The sequence below is a fragment of the Biomphalaria glabrata genome, chromosome 7, assembly GCF_947242115.1.
Source record: "Biomphalaria glabrata chromosome 7, xgBioGlab47.1, whole genome shotgun sequence".
Taxonomy (NCBI): Eukaryota; Metazoa; Mollusca; class Gastropoda; family Planorbidae; genus Biomphalaria; species Biomphalaria glabrata.
Window position 1 is genome coordinate 20,379,803 of NC_074717.1, and position 27,567 is coordinate 20,407,369.

Here is a 27,567-nt window from a genome sequence, read left to right on the forward strand (position 1 = left end):
GACTAGAGCTAGTTTGAATCTAGATCTAGATATTTAAATTATATTAAAACTTTATTATTAATTTAATTATAAGGAGCAAATACCGCAGATCTAGATCTAAATAACTAGATCTAGACTATATAATTTATTTATTTTTTAATCGCATAGACATGATTGAAGAGTTGTCCCGCCATGTTAATAGACAAAATCCAAATAAGAGTTCTGTAAATTGGATTGGGATCTAAAAAAGATTAAAGTAGAGTCTAGAAATCCTAGATGGGAACACGACAAAATCGTTCACAGACATTTCCTTCACTGAAAAATCGATTATACGTTGACGAGAAATCGTTCACCCTGACGTACCACTAGTACTAGTCTATTCGTTCATCCCACACCAACAACTGGTTCACAGACTTAAATTGACAAAAAAATCGTTCACCGACAAATCGATCGTTCAGTTGATAGTAACATATTAATATTATATTAATGGGCGTAGCGGGGTTGGGCATTCAACCCCTCCACACACGAAATGAAATCCTCCCCCGCAGAGGTGGGGGGATTCTGCGACTTTTTTTTCTTATCTTCTTATCTTATATAATACAGACGTTACTTCAAAAAAGAAGATGATTACGTCCTACGCGTCATGCATTCAGTCATGCATATTAACCACTAATGACTTAAATTCTGCCAAGTCACTGGTTTTCCTGGCTAGCTCAGGCAACCCATTCCATGCTCTAATAGCGCTATAATATAGGGAAGAAGGAGCATTTGTACAAATTTGTCCTAGCATGTGGATGAGGAGTGTGCCTTTATCTTTGTGTCTTTCTGAGTATTTTATTAAATTTTGTATTTGAAGATTATGGTTTAGTGTTTTATGTATAATTGCTAATTTACTTTTGCGTCTTCTGTTTTGAAGGCTTTCTAAATTTAGTGATTTAACTAAAGGTACTGTTACTCTACCCCCCGCCCCCATACGCGATGAAAAAAAATCCTGGCTACGTCCAAGATTATTATATTCTCGTCGCGTGTTTAAGTTGTTAACAATAAAGTACAAATAAGGGATTGATATATTATACATTTTGTTGCGTTTGTTTTCAAAATGTTTTTGATTGCTAGAGGTTGGCCCTAATCCGAGTTTATATGTTATTTTTTCTAAAGCTGCTGAAGTAAGCTTCTTTCACTCCTCCTATTCCTTTGTAGAGTTTATCATCTTCGTCAAAAACTTTTCCTTTGTTAGCATTATTTAAGTCCATAAGTCGACGTCCCGTTCTTTTGTGTGCGTGACCATTACATTCTAACATTTCAACGGTCTTTACCGGGGTAGGCCTATACCGGTGGATCTGCATCCGCAACAGTTTTATACGTTTTTGAGTCACCATATCCCAAATAGCCTTCTACATAGCTTAACGCCAGATATCATTTGTGAACGTCGGAAAGTTTGCAGGATACATTGAGATTCCATCGCACCGGATGAACCTATGTGATTTGCGTCACATTCAGCTGCATGATAGGCCTACGTTCTGCTTTCCAAGCTAGAAACTGTTTTGCAGTAAGTTTATTGTTCAACTTCAGATCATAAGTCATCACATTTACTGCTGCGGTGTATTACTGCAGCAATTCGTAATTGTAATGTTTGAAGTTGCAATAGCTCATTTATTTTGTGTGTTTTATCTTTATATTGTAAAGTCTCAAGATCAAGTGTTTTTACTAATTAATTGAACATTATTACATGTAGGCGGCTACTTAGTTTAGCTATAAACAAATTTCATAACATCAAACCCAAGGTACGGTTGAAGGTACGTTTGTTGCGTTGAGGCCAAATGCTTACTAATGTGTTTTGTTGGTACTATGGGACAGGCAAGGTGCAGAATGATTATTTAAGATAACAGCTATATTATGATATTTGTTAAATTCAATATGTTACTTTATCAGTTTGTTTATTATAAATTACTATCATCTCATGAAGCATTATATTGTGAACATCTATTTATTTATTTACACACGAAGGTGCGTGTCGAAAGTCAGGGGCTCAGGCAAACGAGCTAAGGCTTTAAAACAACCCTGAGAGTAGTAACGTTCACTAGTTGTTGATCTGCAGAGGTCGAATTCAATGATGATCCAAGGGAAGAGAACCTGAGACAAGCCATTATCAACTTAGATTTTCACTCTAACAATCAATATCAAAGTAAAACAGATATTGCAATTAAAACTCAAACATATAATGCAATTGTATTCGTTTTATTTCAATGAATTCTAGCATTTCAAATTTTTATTTTTAAACAATTGAGGTTTCCTCAATACCAAGATTTCTGAAAAGAGGATCACAATTATTATCATGCATGATTGAATTCCCTTAGGCCTTTGTTAAAGATTTATTTCTATCAATTATTTGGGTTGCATTTACTGCATCATCATCAATTAGCAAATTATCAATTATCTGGAAGCTATATAATGATTCGCAACATATACAACATGATCTATAAATATATTTAACTACATAAAGTTTCTAAAAGTACTGTTAATAAAACAATATTCCAACATATTTCTTTCATTGTATTAGAGACACCATAAAACACTGTAAACGTAATTTTTTAAATTCTTATTCCAGCCAGCTTTATTGCTGCTGAGCTGTGAGCTCTTTTGCAGACTGTGCCAAGGAAAAATAGTGTGCTGTTTTCTTCAGTTGTTCAGCACTGCCATACAGGGTCTTGGTTATGTTGGGCTGTAGTGGACGTAGGGTCTGCCTAAGGTTGATTAGGAAGGGGCATTCAAAGAGGATATGGTTTATGGTTTCATAAGGGTGGGCACAGTGTCTGCAAAGGGGGAGTTGAGTGGAATTAAGTTTTAAATTCAAACTAAAATAAAAAATGATAAAAAGATACAACAAAGAGAAATGAACAGGCTTCTTAAAAACGTTTACTAGTAGATTGAATGGAATCTTTCTAAAAAAAAAAAAGTCCATAAAACAAATCATTATACATTATAATAAAGATTATTATTATTATTATTATACACATTTTTGTTGCAATGTTAATCTAATTAAAAAGAAAAATCAATTATTAGTGATCGAACTGTAATAAACAGTGTTCACTTATAAGTATAATTTCCAAATGACATACAAACACTTAAAAGAGATAAAAGCATCTATTAATAAAAGCATTAGCTTCTTTACAACAACAGTGTCAAAAAAAATAAAAATTCACCAGCTGCACAAGGTCAATATGAGGCAATGATAAATTTAAGATTCATAGAACATTATGACCAATCAAAATAAACAGTAATATTACTTTAAAAAAATTACATTCATGCCTTTGTTGTTATATACCTGGATTTTTATTTAAAAACATCTACATTTAAAATAAAAAAAATTATTTAGCAAAAAAGACATGCAATGCACGATTTTAAAAAAAAATTTATTGTGGCATTTAAAAAAAAGTTACTGCCCTCAAAATTTAAAACATTTTATGATCTCTAAATGCTTTCTCATAATTTTGATCAGTTTTACAACTAGTTTATTATAATAATACAAGCAAAAGCAATTTTAAAAAAAGGTCTATCTTGATCCAGCATCATTAAATTAATAAATGAGCACAGGCAAGATTATATTGGGTCATTTTGTCAGTCAATGTCTTAAGTATGCATACAAAAGAATACCAGTATATGGTCCAGTCTCTAAAGAAATTATGTACATAAAATACATTTTGTTTTCTAGTCAAACATAAACAATATGAAATAAAAAATCTACAATACCAATGTGATTTATACTTCAAATAAAAAGTAAAATTAAAGGTTGACGGTGCAAACCAAAAAATATTGAAATATTGCTAGTATTAAAATTATAATTATTAAACTAATAAAGCTGATGCAAAATCAATATTTTATTAAAAAAAAAAAATAAGCTTATGAATTATATGCTTTTCAAACAAAAATTCAGCTATCCAATTAAATAATTACTATGCCAAATGAAATTAATTAATTTAAAAAAAGTTAAATGATATACAAATATACATTCATAAGGAATGACAATACTTATGAACAAAAAGACAAACTAAAAAAAAAAAGCAATAAATCTAAGCCATTTGAAGCTTGTTGACACTACCAATACATTATTTGTCATTGACTAAGAACAAAGTAGTAAAAGCCATGAAAGTATGCAGGTTATATTGAACAAGTCATTAAAATGTTATCACAGTTTTAGTTACTAACTGCTTAAAAACAGTTTGTAAAGTTGACTTCAAAACCTAAAGGTTCATGCGACAACTGCAGCAAAAGTTCTGCTGAATGAGTGTTAATAGCTAACAGGTGTTCTTTTATGATGTCATGAAATTATAAAAAAAAAAAAAAAAAAAAGATAAATGAGGTGCATCTGAAGTTCTCAGCCTCTAAAAAGACCCTAGGTTTTGCAGCCTAATGCTAAACTCTTTAGGAACTATGTCCTTTATTGCACATGAAATCTGATCACCAATAGACTAATATATATGACTTCACTCATATTAGAATTCTTACATATAAAGTTACTTAATATCATATAATTAGTCAAGGATTAGAAGCATTCCTGATAGTATCCATTAAAAAAAAAAAGGCCAAATAGATTGGTTTAAATCAAAGTTATCTTAATAAAAAACAACTGTATATCTTAAGAACATGAAATTTTATTTAGTAAAATTATAGTAATCTTATTATAATGCTGAACCTGAGCCTAAACTGAACTTAAAATCTAACCCTTACATAACTTAAGTATTAAACTTAATTTGTAAAACTTACCCTGATTATAATGGCAATGTCATCAATTCTAAAGATGGATGAGTGCAGTGTTTCATATGACTAAGCTAACACAGTTGCTACAAGCATATTTACCTTACTTCAGTATAAAAAAGCAACTGAGCCTAGACCTATATTTAACCCAAACCAGAGTAATATATCACACCATATCCATGACAACAACATGTACTGATATTGAAGAAAAAAAATATTTATAATTATGGTATGAAAACTGAGTAAATGTTTGTTTTTTTCCTACTTAAACATAGCAGTGTTTATAAATAAACCAGCATAAAAAAAGTTAATTTACTTGTCACCAAAATTTGCTGGATTATTTTATAAAAGGGTTATTATAATTAAAAATACAGAAATCAAACTTTGCAAAATATCAGTTTATCACCTTATGCTATGTTAAATTTAATATTACAACCAACAAAGAAAGATTGAAATAAATCATTGAAGCAATAAAATAAAACTTTTAAGACAAAAATGATAATATTAGTAACAAAATATTATGGTATATGTTGCACATTAACTTTGAAAAGATCTTACTGCAAGAAGATATATCTAAGCCATTCATCAAAAGTTTATTTTTTAATCTCACGCAAAATTGACTTCAAATCCTGTAAAAGAGAAATAATTTTAAAAATGTATTAAAAAAATTGTTAAATGTCAATAATTATGATTTAAAAAGAGGGGGAAAATTTCCCTGTATTACTATTATATATACAGGGTACATACACTTACACAGAGGACTTCATATAATTTAAAATAGAAAGAATTACACTCATCAAGGGAAATAACTAATGAATGGTGTTTTCGAACTCTTGAATTGCTCAAATGTCAAGGTAATACATATGTTTAAGATTTGCCTTTTCTCATCAAAGGATTAGGACTTCACAGACATAATTATGCTATTCTGTTTTATAATTTAAAAAACAACATATTGCTAGTGTTCAGTCCTTGAGTAAATATAAAAGTGGTGGTCAGTGGTTTGATTTATTGCAACACAACGTCCAGTCCAGTAACAAAGCAAGAGAGGGACTAGGCTCCCAAACAATTCAGTGTATTATCTGATATGTGTGTAGAGATGGAGGAACACAGTGGTGTCTTATCATATGCATTATACACAATTGGAAGTTACAAATCCATTAATTGCAGCATGTTGAAGGCTAGATAAAAGCCACCAGTGACTTCACCACTGGCTTATTTGGGTCGGGGGGGGGGGGGGGGGGAAGAATCAATGAACAGAAAATTTTAATGTTTTATCAGGAACCAGACATAATTGTTTTTTTTTTCTTCAATTATACAACTGGGAAATAATCAAATAGAAAAAAAAATAATGAAGCAAATTTGAATTAATTAAAAGTGGAACTTTCATTTATGCAAGATTGAATTATCTGGATTACATTGTTTAGAAACTCTTCAAAATAAAAATAAAAAATTAGTTAAAATTTAAATTTAATTTAATCGTATTATCATCATTAACTAAACAAATAAAAACAGAAAAAGACAATAATTTCTATTCAATCAGCCTCTTAACCTTTACACTAAGTTTTTAGTCAAGAAACACAGAATTTTACTCTCCTACATACCATTTCTATTTGGAAATATCCGCAGAACAAGTTCTTGCCTAATAATACATATCCATTGTTATTCATTGTAATCCATAAAAGTAATAATAGAATTTTACTAATAATAGAATCTTACTAATGTTAAATTACCTACTTTTCTTTAATGTAAGGTTAACATTTTTAAAGTTTAGTTTTTAAATAGCCCCTGAAATTAGTTTTGTGTGGCCTGTCTGTCTTGTCATATTTAGATATCAAACTATTAAAATCTGATGTCATGATATTCTGTAGCTGCTCTTGCAAAGTTCTGGTGCTACTTTTTATCTTATGAAAGCGAAGTTTTGTTAATAAAAGTAAATCAGCAAGCCAATAAAGCATTTAAAAAACTATTTACTATTAATAATAAAAAAAACAGGGGGAGTCTATATTAGGAACAGGACATGATTTTCTCTGACAAACAGACCAGACAAAACTAATAGCAGCTTTCCCCACTTTCAAAGCTACTAAAAATAAATGTGTTTAGTTTATTCTAAAAAGAAAATGAAATTTTAATTTAATTTCTAATATCATAATCTTTCAAGATGATTTTCAAAGTAGGCAACTAAGATTCTTTTGAAAGCTATATGCTAAAACTTAAATAAAAGAAAATATCAGACTCAACCTTAACAAATATAACTTTACCATATAAATAAAGCATATATGGCAACAAAAAAAAAAGTAATTCACTGTGTTCTTTTATTTATTCTTTTATTGTTTATAAGACATTAGGACAATAAACAGAAAAAACAACATCATCAATTTACCTTCTCCATTGGTTGGTCAAGAAATCTGGTCACAAATTTACACTGCTCCCTGAGATGATTAGATTGGACATGCCAATGATTATCAGCTTCAAGGTCTTCAAAACAACTATAAAGCTCTTCTATAGTGCTTTGATAGGCTAACTTGTCCTCCATTGTTAATTTTAGTCTAGATCTGCCACCCTTTAAAATAGACCTGCTTGTTGTTTTCAATTCATCTGATAATTTTCCAATATCTTCTAAATATTGTGTTAAAATGTGCAATTGCTCCAGGAGGAGAAGTCTGTGCAATTCAAGAGACATTTCTCTGAAGAACTGTTCTGTAACATTTCTGTTAATAGTGTTTATAATCAACTTCCATTTAATCACTGCAAATTTGATGTTTTCTGAGAATTCTTGATGAATTTTATAAATCTTTTTTAAAACCAAAGAAAACCTTATTTGTAAGGATAACGCCATTGCATGGTTAGCATCAATCTCCCCAGGCTTTCTTGTCAGAAAATCTCCTTCGTCAATGTTACAGAAATCACTGACTAATTCTTTGCTATCTAATAGAATGTTGATAGTGTCAGCTGATACACTTGATGCCTTAATCAAAGCTGCCTTTTTATTTTCTCTTTTTTCAGTCCTCAGTTTATTTATGTTTTCATACCTTGCAATTCCCATAACTGGTACTGGACAATTAGGACATTTAATAAAACTAGTCCCAAGAGGTTCAAAACTTTCAACATACTTGTCTAATTGATTTATTGTGAAGATTTCTCCACATCTTGGAATTTTCATTAAGACTGTATCATGCTGAACTTCAAATTTCTTTGCCCTTTCACGCTTGTCATGAGCTACAGCATAATGAGGCTTTTTCTTACCACTGGAGTCTATTAGACTAAATTTATCTTTCTCACAAGGATAACACACACAAGGTTCCCCACACAAAGAATAGCATTTGTGCTTGCATTTTGTGATCTTGCCGCATGGCTTACCACATGCTGGAGTTCTGCACTCATCCATGCAGCGCAGGTTACATTGTCTGTGCTGACAGGACATTGCACAATTTTCTGTGCATGGTTCACACAGATCTCCACACTTATCCTTATCACAATTTCCATGTCGACAACATACAACACATCTAGCTCCACAGGGGACACACTGACCACCACAAGGACCATGACAAGGATGACCACAGGGAAGAGGAGTTTTGCATTTCTCTGAACAAGGTCTGTGGACACGACCAGAAAGACATCCACCACAAGTGCCTTTGCACAGATGGCCACATTCTAGACGTTGCAAGCATTTTTCTGGGCAAGGATCATCTGCTACATCTGTCTTACATTCAACATTAGCTGTATGCTGGCAGGCTTGCCAGGTTTTAAGAACTTTCTCTGTACATGGTTGATGCTCTGCATCATTGAAGCATTTACCACATTTTCCATGACAAATATGGCCACAAATCATTATCTGACCACAAGGCTGTGAGCACTCTAACTCTTCTAGGTTTTTAGAACATGGCACATTATCTACATGACCACAAAGAGGCATAGTCTTCTGTACCATAACTTCACAATCTCCACATTCTTCAAAACAATTTCTTTGACAAGGATGTCCTTTTGAGCATTTTTTTAAACAAGGCTGTTCACACTTTGTCTCTTCATGAAATCTATCGGATGCATGACACATTCTCATGCAAGTATGACCACAAGGAAGTTTATAATCACATTTTCTATTACAGCCCCCTTCAGGAACTTCTTTTTTAAAGTCTTCACTATTGGACACATAAGTCACATGATTAGCATGGTTTACACAAACCAGCCTCATATTTACACCTGTTATTTTTTCATCTTGAGCCATTGATAAAATATTTGTCCAGAGTTTGCTTTTCTTTGCCAGTAACGGAAGATTTCCAATAACAAACATTCCCCTTTTAGCTCGAGATAATGCCACACAGACTCTGTTATCTGTTTTCAAAAATCCAACTTCATTTTCAGTGTTGCTTCTAACAAGAGATAACAAAACAATTGTATTTTCTTCACCTTGATAATTATCAATAGATGTTACACGAACTCCTTCATATACATCTTTCTCTGGCTCCATCTCATTTCGTATACAAGTAACTTGTCCACTGTATGCTGCTAAAATTGTAATTTTTTTACCAAGATAACCATGCTGTAAAAAATATTTACAAAGTGCAGTTACAAATTTTGCTTCATGTAAATTAGATTTGCTTGCGCTATCATCCACCTCACTTTCTTCAAACGAGTGTTGCAAGAAAAAGACATTAGAAGCAACTCCTCGAATGTCGTCAAAGCCAGTGACAGAATAATGATCTTCTAATCTGGGATAAATGTGTTTCACAAACTGAGAAATTTCTGGCCTCATTCTGTGCTGTTCACTGAGAGTTACATGAGGCACATTATTGTTTACAAGACGTTCAAACAAAGAAATCTCCAAATTATAATCTACTGCTAATTTGTGAACTGTGGGACTAGGACGCAACTGCTGGTGATCCCCAATCAATATAAGATGTTGACAATTACTATTTAAGGTAGTAACAATATGGGCTTCTAAAACTTCTGCAGCTTCTTCTACAACTATGATTCTACAGCCAACACTTTGAAGAACTTTTCTGTGTTTTGCAGCACCAGTAGTAGTCATCCCAATGACTCTAGCTCGTTGCAAAATGGCAATATCTTTGAGGCTATTGGCTTCCTTTTTACGTTGCAAAATGTCCTTAAATTCTTGTGTCAAGGAAATCAAAGTTTTTGACAATTTTTTCTTTTTGGATTGAACCCAAAACTTGTAAAGCTTATATCTGTCATGCAATGTTAGTTTCCAAACATCCTCCACATTGCAAGCTTCAACTTCTGTAAAGGGCACAGTCTTGTGGAAAAGAGAAAACACTTTGCTGTATGACATGGAACTATTATTGACTTCCTGCCATTCATCTTCAATGTTATTTTCAGGCTTTTCTGACAGATCAATACGCAGTCTTTCAGCTCTTTGTAACATTTGAATTTCTTGATTTCCTTGCTGTTTAAAATTTCTCGCCAACTCTTTAAAGCTTATACCAACATCATCAATATCATCCATACCAGTCTCAATTTCACTGTCAGAGTCATCAAAATCAGTTTCATGTTCAGATGGGCTGGAATCACTCTCATCAATCACCCATCGACTATTATGAATCTTTGCCTCACTGTCCACATTAATTCCTTGCTTAGTTCCTTGCTCTTTTTTCTTTTCTGTTAACTGTTCAATGGCATCCAGTAGTTGGTCTGCTTTAGTGAAGTTGTTCAAGAGCCAGGCTTTTATAAAATCATTTTCACATTCACAAGTTTTATTTTCCATTTGAACACATTCTTTGATAACGTTGTAGACATTTTCACTAGACATATATTTCACTAAAATATCATCTGGAAGTATGTCATGACTGGCTTCTTCACCATCGTGTAAAAGCTGATCAAGAGCCATACTTTCGCCACACTCAATGATTTCCTCAGTTGCTGCTGCTATTTTTGCTTTGTGTTTATTTAACCAGAAGCGATAGATTTTAACACGCTCTTTAAATAGAAGTTTAGAGGCTGAAAGCCTACAGGTTAAAACCATGTCATATCTCTCTTCAATATTTATTTCACTTGCAATTGTTTTAGACAAATGACATTTGGCTGCTTTGAACAAATGATTCTCCATATTTGCATTTGCTGCTTTTAGCCATGTTCTCATGGGAGGTTGGGATGTTCTTGATCTACTAGGATCACTTAATTGGGCATAATGTTTTTGGCTTATTTCATCATCAAGATCCTCTAAATTCACTATCGTTGTTTCCAAGTGCAGTGATTGCTGCCACTGATTTTGTACCTCCTTACTTATCATCTTTAATTCTTTTCTACAATTTCTGATGTTTATTTTTATATTGGTTTCTATTTTACGATCTAAAGAAGGATTGCTTCTTAACTCTCTTAGATTGTAATTTTCTAAAAGTTTGCTTGAACTTCTTCCACCAACTCTGACAATACCTTCTGAGCAAAACTCTAAAATACCTTCTAAAAACTGGTCCAGGGCATGATTTGTGTAGCAAACAACAAGAATTGGACCACTAGACTCTGATGGATCTTTGGTAACATTGTTTTCTAACAATATTTCCATGATTTTTAGACCAATATAAGTTTTACCAGTTCCTGGAGGACCTTGAATAATGGCCATTTCGTGAGTTAGAGCAAGTTTTAATGCTTCTAACTGTGAATCATTTAAAGTTGTTGCATAAGCATCAGGCCATTTAGATTCGTCCCAAATTGGAATTGAAAAATCATCATATGTCTCTTGCATTACGCAGGCTAAATTGTAAGTAGCTATGTTTTTAAGGTATTTTGGAGGGTGAACTTCTTTCTTACAGCTTATAATATATCTGTCAAGAGGCAACTGTTTCATTTCTTGAAGACCTTCTAGGACATGACGATGTGACTCAAAGTAGGCAGTTGTTTCTGCCATAATAAATCTGTCATTTTCTGATGCAGTAAAAACTACTTCCAGATTGTTTTGAAATACAACTTCAATGATACCTTTTTCTAGTCTAGATGAATCTCTGTTGGCTACTGTAGCAAATACAGTTGTTTCAAAGTTGTCTTTGGAAAATACCAACAATGAACCAAACATCAGTCTTTTTGAGAATTCCCACTCAACTTTCTCTAGACCAGTCTTATCAAAAATTGCCCAGTGAGTGATACCTTGATCTTCATCTTGTTTCATCTGTAATTTAACATCGTAGTAAAATCTAAGATCATGTTCTTTAGCTTTTACACCGGCAGCCAAAGCTTCCATGTAGTTTTTCAATCCATCTCTGATTGGCGCTAGATAGTCTTCTTTAATAAGCCTGGCATGAATGTCAAGATAATGTTGTAAGTCTCTGTAAGCACCTTTTGTTTTGTTTGCTCTTAAGAATGGGTCTATTGAAGAATAGAGCTCTTTTGTCTCTGGGAAAATCTCCATTGTCTTATAATCATCAGGTGGTGTGTCATCATCAGCCATAGGTATAAATTTTTTCCTTTTAAATCTAGAAACACTAGATTGTGACAAGGGTAAGGGATTCTCCACAGGTCTAGCTTCCTCAGTTCTAGATAATGTTATTAGCTTTTCCACTTTTAAATGTAGATCAGAAGTTTTTTCTATGACATTAAGTTTCTCCCCACATTCTAAAATTAAAAATAGTGCTCTGTTGTACTTGGGTAAGTATTTCTTCATATTGTCTATTAAATACTCAATTACGTCCAGTAATTTCACAATTATGCTGTAAGTATCATGACACTTGCGCTTACTTAGTTCTTTAAGAAAACATTCTAAGTGCCAATCAAAAAATAAAGAATCACAGATACATTTGAGCACATGATGCAGAGATCCTTTCTGTGCTTGTGCTACTAAAACTTTCTTCAAAGCTGTTATAAGAAGTTGCATCCAATCAAATTGGATTGAATTGTTACTTAGCATTTTCTCAAGGCCTTCAACATCCATGCTCATCTGAAAGAGCAGAAGTATACAGTTCTGATTGTTAGACCATTCCAATAATTTGGTGTAGCCAACAAAAGTTTTCTTATTTGGCATCCTTTCATTCATGCCTAACCTGTTTCTTGAATTTTGAGCAAAGGTAGGGCTGGTTTGGAAACCAAACTGAAGTGACTTGTTTTGTGTCTCAGGTTTATTCTGAGCTCTATTGTAGTTGGAAAGCTTTGAATATAAATTTCTTGTGTGGCTCTCATAATGAACCTTATCTGGGTAATCTTGGGATGTTCCAGATTTGTTGATACCTGATGAATAAAAATTATGTCCATGCATTTCTGACTTTCCTTGGAAAGATAATCTATTTCCAGGTTCAGATGACTGAAAGTCACCTTGTTTCTTTGTTCCTCCTGCCTGATGAGGTGAGGTTTTATAAGAGACAGGCTGCCTTTGATATAGTGAGATATTGGGTGTGTTTGTCCCATCTCTTTCATGATGAAATATTATCTCTGTGCTTTTGGTATCATCATGGTCCCTAGAAAAGAAGAGAAGAAATATTCTTAATAAGATCATAAATAATGAGATTTTGTGTACTACATTATATTTCCTTGTTCATAAATGAATTAAATGTTCAACTACAATGTTTGAAGCTGCATGTGCTGTACTGGCCAAAACAAACAAAAAATGCAAATATGAATTTTGACCTTCTTTATAAAAAAAATATAAATATCTGGAAGAAGGTTTTCTGTGCTGCCGCACTCAGTAAACACAACTCTGATGTTGAACCTCAAGCCCCCTTCATGGGTAGACAAGCCAAGTACAAGCATACTTAGCCTCTCTACCACGCTTATAGAGTTTAGAAAAGAAATTACATACCCATGGAGGACCATGAGCTAGGTTTTAGTTTTTTTTAGCATAAACAATGACCTACTGGGATTTTATTTTAAAATATGAGAGATCTGTAAGAAACACAAAATGAAAGAGATGGTGATTAGTGATGAAATACAATAGTTTATTAAGGATGCAAAACATGATGAGGCATTTTTAATAACGATTCATTATAGAGCAATGTGATGTAAAGTATGCAACATTTAAAAATAGAACAGATTTATGGTATTTTTATTACTACAATTATTAAAATACTAAACAGCAGGTGAAGATAGATGAGGCAATTAATAGACAGTTATATAAAGATAAAAAGGAAAAATATATATTACATTTTTTCATACTATTCGGAACAAAAGAGAAGGATTGTAAATAAAACATCATTTTAGGTAACTGTTTGGTTCATGCTACATTCTACCTGTTTTATAAACTATAGCCACATCTTTGAAAAGTCTAGTGACAATTACTTTACATGTTATAAATGTATTAAACCAAATGTGAAGCTGAAACAATGAATGATGCAAACATATTACATATATAAAGGTGGCACTAGGGACCAAATTTAAAGAGAGAGAAAATAGTTAATTAAATATATTGAAATAAGGGGCTGCACCAACCATGACATGACAACTCAGTCATTATTTACAATACTAAACAGAAGGTGTTTGCAAAGTGCATTGAATCAGAAAGATGTTTTTTTTTTAACCTCCATGGTCCAGTGGTTACTTCGCTTAGTACTGCATTGCTACTAGGTGGAGTTCTCATATCAGAGGGTCACTGGTGCAGTCCCTTTTTTTGGGTTATATTTAATTATCTGTTTTCTCTCATTAAAATTTTGCTCTCTAGTACTGCCTTTATATATGGAGGGATAATAGTGTAAACCCAGATGGAATTTTTTTTAGACAAACTGATCACTTTGAAGGATACTTACTAATTGTAGCTTATTACTAATACCGGTACATATTACACACTTACTTTACGCTTGTAGTATTTGGACTTAATACATTATTGTCTTCATCAGAATCGGAGTCATAAGAATCATCACTCATGTTTGAATGTGTCCTATGAAAGAAAAAATGACAACATGTTGATTTAGATTTATGTGATTAACATTTTTACACAGATTGAACAATATTAAAGATAAGTAAGAACTAATTTAATCCTTGATAAAATATAGACTTCTATATTTGATTCAAAGTTTAAAAATAGATAAATGGCAGTCTAATTTATCTATATTAAAATCAAGATAAGACCATTTTATATCTATATAATCTATAGCCTATAACTAACCTATAACAATAGATCTAATATAAATTAATAAATAATCAGATCAATATGGGATTCTCGAAGCCTAGAATGAGAAGCAGAATGAACTATTTTATTGCTTATTCTACATTTTGAGTAGATCTAGATCTATATCATCTATGATATGAGCACAACATTTATGCAAGACCATTTGTTATAGGAGGCTTCAACACTGACCTGCGACAACGCAATCTGAGGGCAGTGGATATTTTTGCCACATTGTACAGACCTGTGACTTGGCAATGAGCTATTATCTCCACTGCCCACAGGATGCGATGTTGCAGGTCAGAGTTCAGGCCCTCTATGATGAATGATCTCGATTAATGTCACAGTAATCAGTTTCATGAATATGTGTGTTAAGATATCTTATACAACTAAGGACTAGATTCACTAGATTCTAGATCTAGTGTTACATAGGCATAGTGTTTATATCTATATTATCAGTCAAAGCAAGACTAAGATACTTGTCCAAAACACAAACACTGCACCTCAAGTAAGCATTAATGGCCAACCACTAGAAATTGTTGATCACTTTTGTTACCTTGGCTCCATCATATCCAACAACACTCTATTGGATAAAGACATACACAACAGGATAGCCAAGGCAATGGCCACCATGTCACGGTTGCAGAAAAGAGTCTGGGACAACATATAGCTGACTAGCAGTACTAAAGCCCTAGTCTACCGGACCTGTGTGTTGAGCACCTTGCTGTACGGAAGTGAAACATGGTCATCCTACTCATGGCAGGAAAAAAAGCTGAATGTCTTCCACCTCCGATGCCTAAGGCGGATCTTTAAAATAAGGTGGCAAGATAAGATAACCGATGAGGAAGTGCTACAAAGAGCAGGGTGCCAGGACATCCGCTCTGTTATCAGCAGCAGACACCTTGGCTGGCTTGGCCACGTTCGTAGAATGCCAGTAGGTCAACTTCCACAGGACATCCTGTTTGGTGATCTAATAGAAGGCAGGAGAGCGGCTGGTCGTCCACTTTTACATTATACTGATGTATGCAAACGCGACATGAAGCTCTTCAAAATCGACACTGGCAACTGGGAAGAGGTGGCACTGGACAGATCCACATGGAAAGAGAGCATAAAGGAAGGGTCACGGATTGCAGATGTCATACACCACAGAAGCAGAAAGAAGGGTGAAAATGCAACGGCGCCTGGTGATTATATATGCCCAACCTGCGATCGCAGCTGTGTATCAAGGATTGGCCTCTTTAGTCACACAAGAAGTTGCAAAGGGAAAAGATCGTCTCTCGAGGCTTAAATGCCACAGACAATATATATATATACAGTTGGGGGGGGGGGGGGGGGAGGGGAGCAAAAGTAGGTATATAGTAATAAAAAAAGAGAAAACACATATATATATATATTTACTGCATTTCCTACCAGTGACCATGGGAATGACATGCTCCCCCCCCCCCTCCCCCAGTTCTATGTAAGTTCTACCAAGTGCACTAGATGACATCCATTGATTTCTTGGAAAAGACATTTTAAAAAAGTATTGACATTAGTTAGTTTAATGTCAGCACAAGCTAAGAAACTTTTAAAAGATAGATTTTATTTTTTTTTATATTTCAGGTAATAATAAACATATAGAATAGATTATTCTAGATCTAAAATCTAATGTAGGCCTACTAGATCAATAGATATTAACTATTTGATTACTATCTAGACTGACTAGATTCTATGTATCTGGTCTTGAATCTAGTTCTAGATCTTGACTGTAGATCATCTAGATCTAATATCTAAATCTAGAGTTAATCATATAATAATAATAATATAATGAATCATGATTGATGTAGTCAGACTATTATGGGCGTAGCCAGGATTTCTTTTAAGGGGTATATATATTATGTGTGTGTGTGTTATTAATCTTTATTTCATTCTCTGACTTTTCATTCTTTCGGAAGACGTTTATTGTACCCTAAGATAGGTTCTTACTTGAGTTACTGGAAAGACTGTAGACAACCTGCCCCTTGAGGCTATGAGGTCTGGGGGAGTGCTGTGAGCTTCCCCAGAGAGAACCCCACCGCCAAGCACTTTTTCCAGTATTTAAAACAAAAAAATAAATATTCTGAGGTATCTACAGTACATTATCCTGCTATTAAAAATTTTAGTTCAAAAACCAAATCCACTATTCACTGCACTTTATTCATGGAGCCTAGCGACTGGTACAAATTTGTAACCCCTCTTGGCTACACTCATGGAATTTGGTGACTGAGAGGTTTGTTTGAGATTGTATATATCAAAAAGGTAAGTTTTATTGTCAAAACCATCTGTAGGGGAATTTAAAGTAAAAAATCTCTGGAGGTTTTTTTTAAAACAAACTCAAACCCCCCCTTGGCTACACAAATGGAATTAGGAGACTAGTTTGTTTTAGAATAATATTGAAGAGGGGCTTTTTAACCTAAAAGCTATCTTAAACTTTAAACCCCGCTGAAGGGGGGTTTCAAACTCAAAACCCTCTGGAGGGGTTTTTAACACACACAAAAAACTCTTGGCTAAGCTGATAATATACAAACAAATATAAGATCATTAACATTGATGTCCAAAACTGGTTGTCTGAAATAAATTTTGGTAAGAAAATTGTAATTTAATTTGGGCACCCAATTAATTTTTTTTTTATGGAATCAAACAACTTGGCTTATAAACCAAATAAATCCGCTCCAAAAACAGAATAAATATTGCCAGGCTCATTAGTATAGTATACTATAGACTCAGTATAGACTTAGCCAATCAAAAAATCTATAACTATAGTCTTAACCCTAGAAAGAGGTAAAGTCATCCGGGTAACATTATAACATAGGAAAAAAACAACAACAACCTGACTTACAAATTTGAAATTCGTTTTTCTTACATAAAAATGGAAGGAAATAGGGTCAGAATCATTGGAAAATGGACAAGCACATTACACAGCACGCTAGTTTTATAATAAATATTAAAATTTATATAATTATTTAATGACAACAAAAACAGCAAATGTCCGAGTTCATGTAATGTCCAAATTAAATAAACTACTCTAGTCTAGTCGATCCTTATTCTCCTTAAACTTACTAAACCAAAGTGTAAAGAAGATTTTGATACTTCATTTTCTTTTCTATGTCAAAACATTGTAAAATAATGCGCTGTCAAAGTCAAACTTTCAAATTTGGGCTAGTCTATAGACAGTAAATAGTATAGTGGCTATAGGTGTCCGAATAGCATAAATGGCATAAACTACTCTAGTAAGCTAAGTAACTACTAAACTAGACTTAGAGTCCTAGAGTCAAAGTTCTACTTCTACTTCAAAGTTCTACGCCTACAGTCACAACACTCAACAGTGATGACAGTGCCTACACACAAACATACCTACAGGCTACACGGCTAGCCTAGACTTAGAGTAGACTCCATTTATATATTAAATCTAGATCTATAATTATATTTAGATCCAGAGACTAGATCTAGAAACTCATAACTGAACTTGTATTGATTATGTTTGGCTACTTGACTGCTTTCGATAGACACTATAGTGTAGTTACTCTAGTATTATTGAGACTTACTTTAATGGATCTGTTTGTAACTTGTTTACATGACTCAGAGCCTTCTCAGGCTGCCATAAACGTGTTGTTCACAAGCAGATTGATCTCCCTTGTGACTTGTCTTTATTGAACTTTTAATTACATACTTCTAATGATATTTAAATTATTATAGATCTAGATCTAGACATCTAGATCTAGATTAGGGGACTAACTCTAGTAAATTTTTTTTGTGAATGTTCGGACCGGATCTCAAACAAGGAAATCCTATGCCGAACTGGGAGTCGAACACTTAGTGAGGTTGTGACTGAGCGTCGCATGAGGTTTGCGGGACATGTTCTACGTCAAAATGAATTACGCACACCAAGAGTTGCGATAACCTGGAAGCCAAAACGAGGAAAGCGCAAACAGGGACGTCCTCGTATTACCTGGCGACACACCTTCATGGAGGACCTCAGAACAGTGGACACCAGATGGGAGGAGGCTTCAGACATTGCCAGTGACAGATCATTATGGAGACAGCTTGCCGCCCAATGCGCCGAACGGCGCGGGAGGACCTAAGTCTAAGTCTAAGAATGTTGTTTGCTTTAGCTTTTTAATCGAAAAGGGGAGTTTTATCGACGAAACCATCAGGAAGGGAAGGAATTTTTAAACTTTAAAAAACCTCGGTTACGCTCATATATAGCCTGATTCGGTGACTGCACATGTAGATTGATTTAGTGTCATATTGAAGTTGGGTTTTTTAACTTCAAAACCAGGTGGAGAGGAGTTTTAAACTAAAAAAAAATCTCTGGAGGGGGTTTTAACTGAAAGCCCTCTTGGGGGGAGGTTTTAACTCAAACTTTTCTTGGCTACGCTCATAGAATCTGGTGACTGTTGTTTGCTTTAGTCTTATATTGAAGAGAGAGTTTTTAACGTCAAAAAATTCTGGAGGGGAATTTTAAACTCAAAACCCCCTTCGCCTTCGGCTAAGCTGTCGTTTTTTTTTTGTTGTTTTTTTATATAGAAGAGGGTGGTTTTAACATCAAAACACCCCTTCGCTGCACTTGGGCAAGTGATGGTTTAAAATTGAAACCTCACCTACAATAAACAAAATTAAAGCAAATAAAAAATAAAAAAAACAGTCCAAAAATTCCACCACCAACCTGCATGGGAGAGGGAGGGGGGTTGAAACCTGAAACCGATAATTAATTCGTTACAATAAGCTCAGCGTATCGTAATATATAGATTCACCCGAGTATGTTCAAACTAATGCAACTTCTGCAGGACTATACAAAATATAAACCTTGTTTTTTTTTTTTTTTTTTGGTTAAATCCACTCAATATATATATAGGATTGTAAATCATCAGTAGCATTAGTGATGGGAACTAAACTAACTTTTAAAAGTTAAACTAAAACTAGTTTTCAACTAAAATAAAGTACTTAAACTAAAAGTTTATCATGAATGTCAAAATATAGTTAAACTAAACTAAAGGAAATTGATTAAACTTTAACAAACTTTTCATAACTTTTTTTTTTTTTGGGGGGGGGGGGGTTAAACTAGAAATATTTATCCATAATAAAATCAGTAATAAGGATAATGTTTCTAACATAATCGTTAATTAATGCACAATAAAATTAAAAATAAAAGATTTCTAAATAAATATGTGTGTTTGTATTTTTTCCTTCAATTAAAACTTATATTAACTTATTATATAACGGAAAATTTTAATTAATTATACCGGTAAAGTTTTAAATCTCATTAAATAACATACAATTAGAGATTAAAAATTAGATCTAGTAACCAATAAAATAGAAACGAAATTGTTGGAGTTTTAAGAAACATTTTACCTGTATAACTATTTTATAGTGTAAAATACATGCTGGCCGGGTATTGGTGGTCTTGTCATTATGGACTGCATACTCAGTACACTATATAGGCCTACACGTGTAGGTCTATCTGGCCAGGTTGTTAAAATCAGTAGGACACACCGTCTATTTACTTTTTGGACTGGGAGGGTGTGTAACTATTTTAGTGTAAAAAACATGCTTGACTATAGCCATGCCTCGTCTGACCACTCCACATTAAGCAAACACTATTGCATAACGCGTAATGAAAAAAAATGCAGGGTAGTTTTGTAGTATCATCGACTACACACATACAGTACACTAGGCATACATCAGGCCTACATGTGTATGTCTAGATGACCAGGTTGTTAATTTCAGTTGGACACAGTCTATTTACTTTATGACCAAGAGAGGGTGTGGATTAAGTTTTTTTTTTTCTAGAGTTGGTTAATCTAATGCTTTAATATCTATATAGGCCTAACTGTCGATTCTTAGATCTCAATAATAAGTCTTAGGACTATAAAAAGGGTGTAGTTGATGTTCCTGCAGTTAAAAAATTATTGTTTGCCGCAATGAATTGATCAAAACCACTAAATATAATATTGACCTAACTCACTATTATAATCAGATTCCCACTATAAACAGAAATTAAACACCACCACGTGGCTCATAAAAAAAAAATTCGGAGCAATCCCATTCATAATATTGCATAGAAGCTTTTAGCAAAAAATGTTTAACAACATTTTATTATACTGCTACTTTCAATTGCAAATATTTAATCCCATGACTTCTACCAGCATCTTACTTTACCCTCTTCAAATGCAGACTGACTAAATAGTTGTTAACTGCATCATTTTTTTGATAATCAAAGTTATTGATATCACATGACCAGAAAAGAGGGTTGTGCGTTTCAACCATGGTTTCAACCCTGACCACATGTTGAAAAGTTGTACAAATTTTAATTAAACTTTTTAGTTAGTAACTAAAAAAAAAAAATTAAACTACGATTTTAACTAAACTTTTTTTTTCTAGTTAAACAATGGCCTTAGCTAATTTTTTTTAGTTAAACTAAAAGTTTCTAACTTTTTAGTTAACTTTTGCCCATCACTACAGTAGCATATAATAGGCCTATATGTTTATAGATCTAGGTGACTCCTTATTAAGAGAGTCTATGCGTTTAGTATTACACATAAAAATCTGTAAATGAAAGGTAAGCTATGCCAATCACACTTACGGTATAATTCTTATTGTCATTCAAATTGGCCGACCCATTTGGGTACAGGCCCACCGGGCATTAGCCCGGTTGCCCATATAGCCAGCCAGTACGCTTCTGCCCCCCGCCATTAACGATCAGACATATAAAATATTAGCTTAGCTTCTATATAGCTGCGGTGCACCATAAATCATATGTTACAGAAGGTTGTCATTGCCGAAAGTAGTTATGGAAATAAGCACTCCACTACCTGTAGTATAAAATGCTTCCAATGGCATGCGTCTCGAATACCCTCTGACAACCAGTCCAACTCCTGGTCTTCACGTGCGGCTCAGTGAGTCCGGCGGAACTGTTATCACTAACAGGAAAGGGGCAATGGTGAGTAACTAGCGCCTAAACCAGGGAAGGAAGGACTCGTTAGACTTGGCTATCTAACCACCTAGGAGAAGGGATTCAAGACTCTGCTGCCCAAATACCCAAATATGGCAAAGGCTTCGGGAATCAACCCTAAGGAAAAATCAGGAGGCAGGCAGCTTGCAGCATACAGTACTACACCCTGGCAGAGCCAATGATGCCGCTGACCCCCTTCCCTTGGATACTCATAGTTCTTTTTAGGATTTCATGAGGGCTTCGTCTGCCCTCGATTTACTCCTAAAAGACCCCGTTCCGGTTTTCGTTCATTACCCTAATTGGCCTCTTGTTTTTAGGGCCAAGGCCGACTTGAATCACTATAAAATCACGACAAAGTCACGGTTATGGGCCCCTAAGTTCATGACCCACAAGGTACTTCCGTTTGGGTTGTCGTTCATCCCCCGAATTATCCCCACGTGTTTACCCCACCCCATAATGGCCACATAAAGGTTTCAAGATGGGTTCGTCTGGCCCTCTAGCTGAGCCCAGGTCGCCATAACTTTGGGTGATGAACAACATTGCTTGGAATAAAATAGACACCATAGTTAGAATCGGCAAGGATGGTGCATTTTATGTCAGATTGTCCAGAAACGTGTGGAACAGACCAGGCATTAAACAAGCTAAGAATTTATCGGGCTATCATTCTCCCGACATTGTTTTATGCATCTGAAACTAACTAAACATGGACGGAGTATACATTCAAAGGCATGCCAAGAAGCAGAATCACTTTCATATGATCTGCTTAAAAGCGACAAGACAACTGTAACCTGACATAGAAGTCCAAAGAGAGCTGACGTCTGTAGATCGGACAACCCCCGCATTTCCAAAATGGCCAGCGAACTGAATCTCATAGTGGACATGGTGAGTTTGAACCTATTCAGCCGTCCTACAGGAGATGCTAGGTTTAAATTCTAGAACGTCTGAAATTTTTATTGTGTGTGTGACAATAGTTAATGTATGCATTCACATTCGGATAAAGAGAAACACACACACACAGACACACACATATGTCTCTGTGGCATTTACTCTCGAGAGACGATATTTTCCCTTTGCAACTTCTTGTGTGACTAAAGAGGCCAATCTTTGATATACAGCTGCGGTCACAGGTTGGGCATATGTAATCACCAGGCGCCGTTGCATTTTCACTCTTCTTTCTGCTGCTGTTGTGTATGGCATCTGTAATCCGAGACCCTTCCTTTATGCTCGATCTCCACGTGGATCTATCTTTTTACCAACTGCTAGTGTCGATTTTGAAGAGCTTCTTGTCGCGTTTGCATACATCCGGACATATGCGGATGTAAAAACACACACACACATAAATACAAACATACAGAGGCTATATATTTATATTGACTATTTCTATCTTGACTAGATCTTAACAAGATCTAGATTCTAGATTTTACGTTTTAGAACTGAAGCAGTACTGACGGCTAGCTGATCTACGATCTATAGTCTATAATAGTTCAGGTGTAGGGCCTACTCAAAATGAAAAAAAAAAGTATATTGAAAGAATCAGGGGCACCCGCAGGTGATGCAAGGTGCCAAGTCGTAGCTTCAACTTTCTTGTTGCGGAGAATATTAAAGAAAAGAAATGTCCCCCCCCCCCCATGCGATATTAAGTGGACTGTAAATATTTTTTCATGTAATAAAAAAAAAAAACAATAACTAAACAAGTGAACAAACTATTCACTTTACGGTGGATCAAACAAAAACTGCAAACCTTGACTGTGTCAATAACTTTACTGATGAATCGCTTTTCGTCGCGATGGACAAGCTGGAGATGGCTTTAGCGTTGCTCTTTCGACTAGGGAAGGGGTCAAGAATCCAAAATAGGTGAGAAAATTAAGACTGCATAGCAACTAACAATCCGTCTACTTAAGAGATTTTGTCTTTACAATTCTTCTTCAACTCGTTCGTGATGCCCATTGAGAGCCAGATGCTGCTTTGAGAGAAAATGAATAATATCAAAGATTCTTTTCATTATCAGATTTTTACCTCTAGGACCTTTCGATCCCTGCCGTCAACCATTTTAACCAGAGAAGACAATTTCTCCGTCTTAGCTGAGCGACAGCCAGACTTATCAATATTAAGCAAAGCCCATAATACTAACAGAGTGGCAAAATAAATACATTTTTTAATCAAATACAGCAGTTTTTGTTTGTTCATGTATGTACAATGTATGCAGTTTTTACTGAGAAATTTTGTGCTCAGTTTGATGCCCCTCATCACTTGATGCCCAGTGCGGCCCGAACCACCCGCACATGGCTAGCTACGCCACTGCATTTATCACATTGAAAGACAGCTGGCAATGATTTCTCTTCTGGAGGGATGCAAGTATGTAGGCCATCAATTCGTGATAAGACAGCTAGTCTATTACAACATTAGCTTACCCATACAACTGTACTTCAGTTGAGGCAAATTAAAGGTTAATTGGTTTGATGTGAAAAAAAAAAAAGGCTAGAATATGGCTACTCAGAATCCAAGGGTAAATGTGCACCACCTTCCACACCTTGTCGACGCCCATTGAAAGAATTGTGTGTGAAAACTATTATTTTACGTATACGAAACTAATAGATCAAATATATTTTTTTTCTGATCCGCTGAACAAAGACGAGAAAAACATTGGGCCTACCGTTGATTCTACAACATTGAGTCTGAGATCTAGATCTAAATTAGGTTCGAAAATAGTAAAACTGAAATTGAAAGAAACATATAAATCTAAATCTAATAATAGATCATTGGAAATTTTTCGGAAAATATACTTTCATTTTCAAATAAACTATTTTTAGCTCCATTTTTTATGAGAAGGCTTTGATAATAATAATACAAATAATAATAATTATATAAGGATTAGATGTAGGCCTATCAATAATAAACAAATAAATAGTATCGGTGAAATGTAGTTGTAACATTTTGTAATTATAAATGTATAGAATACTATTTGGAATTGATAGTTGTATATGATTTTATAAAAGAAGAAAAACTATATAAGCATGCTAGCTTTACTAACAGCGTACAGTAATACTACGTACTATTGTTATCATGGGCGAAGTCAGGGGGGGGGGTGTTCAACCCCCCCCCCCCCCCCCCGAAATGAAAATTCCCCCCCCCCCTGCGGAAGGGGGAGACGGACTTTAGTGACTGATGTTTTGCTTTAATTTTGTTTATTTTAGGTGAGATTTTAATTCTAAGCCATATATCACTTGCATAAGCGCAGCCAAGGGGATTTTGAGTTTAAAACCCCTCTTCTATAAAACAAAAGAAAATAATGCAAACGACAATCCCCAAATTCCAGAGCATAGCTAAGGAATATTTTGATTTTTAACACCCCTCCGAAATTCACTATAAAACCCCCTCTTCATTTTAAAAAAGCAAATTACACACTGAAAATGCTATATATGAGCGTAGCCAAAGGGGTTTTGAGTTTAAACCCCTTCAGCGGGGTTTATAGCTAGAAATATCTCTTTAATATAAAAAAAAGCAAATTACACACTACAAATTCTATGAATTTGCAAATTCTATAAATTCTAGCCAAAGGGGGTTTTGAGTTTAGCTAAAAAGTACCTATTCAATATAAAAAAAAAAAAAAGCAAATTATACACTATAAAATCTATAAGCGTAGCCAAAGGGGTTTTGAGTTAAAAAAAACCCTGCCAGCAGGGTTTGAAGCTGAAAAATACGGTACCTCTTCAATATTAAAAAAAAAAGCAAGTTAAGCACTCAAATTGCTATGAGCGTAGCCAAAGGGGGTTTTGAGTTTAAATCCCCCTTCAGGGGGGTTTTGATGTTAAAAATACCTTTTCAATATAAAAAAAGCAAATTACACACTAAAATTCTTTGATCGTAGCTAAGCCAATGAGGGGTTTTGAGTTTAAATCCCCCTCCTCCAGATGGCTTTTTTTAAAAGTTTAAAACCCCTCCAGATGGTTTTGAGTTTAAAATTCCCCTACAGAGCGTTTTGAGTTGAAAACCTCTCTCTTCAATATTATTTTAAAGCAAGCTACAGTCACCGAATTCTATGACCGTAGCTAAATGGGGTTTTGAATTAAAAAAAAAAAAAAAACTCCAGAGATTTTTTAGTTTGAAACCTCTCAACAGATGATTTTGACGATAAAACTTCCCTTTTCGATATAAAATCTAAAGCAAAATGCAGGCATTTAATTCCAAGAACGTAGTCAAGAGAGGTTACACATTTCTACCAGTGGCTGAGCTCTATTAATAAAAAAAAGTGTGAATAGTCATCTGCCGAACTTGAAAAATACTAAATGTGGTTCAACAAAGATGGCTAAGACAGATTTTAGGAGTCAGTTATAGAGATCGGGTCTAAATCAAAGAAATCATATGCCGAACTGGGAGTCTAACCCTTAATAAGGTTGTGACAGAGCGTCCATATTATGGAGTTTTGCGGGACATGTTCTCCGACAAAATGAATTACGCATAATAAGAGTTGCAATGACATTCTAGTACAACTTGGCGCCACACTTTCTTTGAGATCCCCAAAGCAGGTGGGAAGAGGCTTCAGAAATTGCCAGTGACAGATTTTTGTGGAAACAGCTTGCCGGCAAATGCGCCGAACGGCGCGAGAGGTTCTAAGTCAGTAAGAATAGCACATTAGGTTTTTGAAATAAAACTTTTTAATAGCACTGTAGATACATCAGAATATGCATTTAGTTGGCTTTCAATACCAGAAATAGTGCTCGGAGGCGGGGCTACGCCGCGCGCAGCGCTCCCCCAGACCCCCTTGCTGACAAGGGCGGGGAGTCTACACATTTTCCACAAATTCCAGGAAGAACCTATTCTAGGGCACAATAAACGTCTTCAGAGAGGGTCAGAATGTAATAAAGATTAATTATGTACACTAACACATACAAATATATATAATTTTTGTCCGCGGGGGGGGAATCCCCCCCCCCCCCCAGAAAAAAAATTCCTAATAAGCCAGATCTATGTCGATCACTGCAGCTAAAGGGGCGACCTTTTCAACATTTCTAGGAGTCGCTTCTCAAATATTACTTAATTCTAAATTAAAACTGTATAAAATGAATGCACTGTTATATGTCCATGAAAGAGAAACAAAAGCCAACTGTGGATAATGCTCTCTAGCCTGACCTATTTAAATAGTTTATTGGACAGTGATGTGCAGTCAAGCCTGACAGCCATAATAAATGATAATAGAGTTTGCATAGAAAATACGTTTTACACGGATCTGTAGGCCTATAGGTTTAATAATTAAAACTTACCTTTTCAGATGTTAAAGAATAATTGATTGATTAATATAATTGATATATCAACACACTTATCACTTAACTATCACCGTTTTAAGGGCGTTTACTTGATCTGCTGAATACTGAATCTAGGATTCTAGATTCAAGAGATACTTATTAATTATATCTACATTCGACATTGAATATACATTCAAGAGATCTTGTATCTTTTAGGTCTAGATCTAGTTTCTGTATTAGTCTTAATCAGCTTTAGACAGATTTTTTGTGTGGATAATATCCAAGAACACAACGGAAATTCCCGAAATGCAAATTACTGTATTTTCTAAGTAACCAATGTATAATTAGATATTACGTTTCTTTAAAAATAGTTGCTAGTTCAGGAGTGTATATAGTATTTTATATCTATGATACGGCCATAGTCATAGGGCCATATCAGGGCCGGCTAGGCATACGCAAATAGCCGCTTGGGGCCTCCGATTGTTGGGGGCCTTGCACAATTTAAGACTCAAAACATTTTTTAGAGAAGAAATAGACAAATCTGTGCCCAATGTTCTTGTTGTAGTAGACCTTGCTTACTTTTT

General features: G+C 34.6%; 1 protein-coding gene across 4 annotated transcripts; it reads right to left on the bottom strand.

The window, feature by feature from the left end:
- Positions 1-2,201: 2,201 nt before the first annotated feature.
- Positions 2,202-27,081, bottom strand: LOC106060760 (NFX1-type zinc finger-containing protein 1-like). Of its 4 annotated transcripts, none has more exons than XM_056035812.1 (4): positions 27,002-27,081; positions 14,456-14,542; positions 7,115-13,130; positions 2,202-5,363 (listed from the first exon to the last, which is right to left on the bottom strand). In XM_056035812.1, exons 2-4 carry the CDS (start codon positions 14,527-14,529, stop codon positions 5,328-5,330), a joined length of 6,126 nt encoding a protein of 2,041 aa, XP_055891787.1. In that variant the 5' UTR covers positions 14,530-14,542; positions 27,002-27,081; the 3' UTR covers positions 2,202-5,327. The 4 variants fall into 4 exon arrangements, with proteins under 4 accessions (XP_055891787.1, XP_055891788.1, XP_055891790.1 ...); XM_056035813.1 differs by lacking the exon at positions 27,002-27,081 and adding an exon at positions 24,394-24,469; XM_056035815.1 differs by lacking the exon at positions 27,002-27,081 and adding an exon at positions 18,334-18,353.
- Between the last annotated feature and the right edge of the window lie 486 nt (positions 27,082-27,567).

Excerpts from the sequence above, each read along its gene's own strand:
- LOC106060760 (XM_056035812.1), bottom strand. The coding sequence starts at position 14,529 with ATGAGTGATGATTCTTATGACTCCGATTCTGATGAAGACAATAATGTA. Across the intron at positions 13,131-14,455 it reads CCAAATACTACAAGCGTAAA|GGACCATGATGATACCAAAA; the intron begins GTAAGTGTGTAA and ends CTTCTTTTCTAG. Across the intron at positions 5,364-7,114 it reads TTGACCAACCAATGGAGAAG|GATTTGAAGTCAATTTTGCG; the intron begins GTAAATTGATGA and ends TCTCTTTTACAG.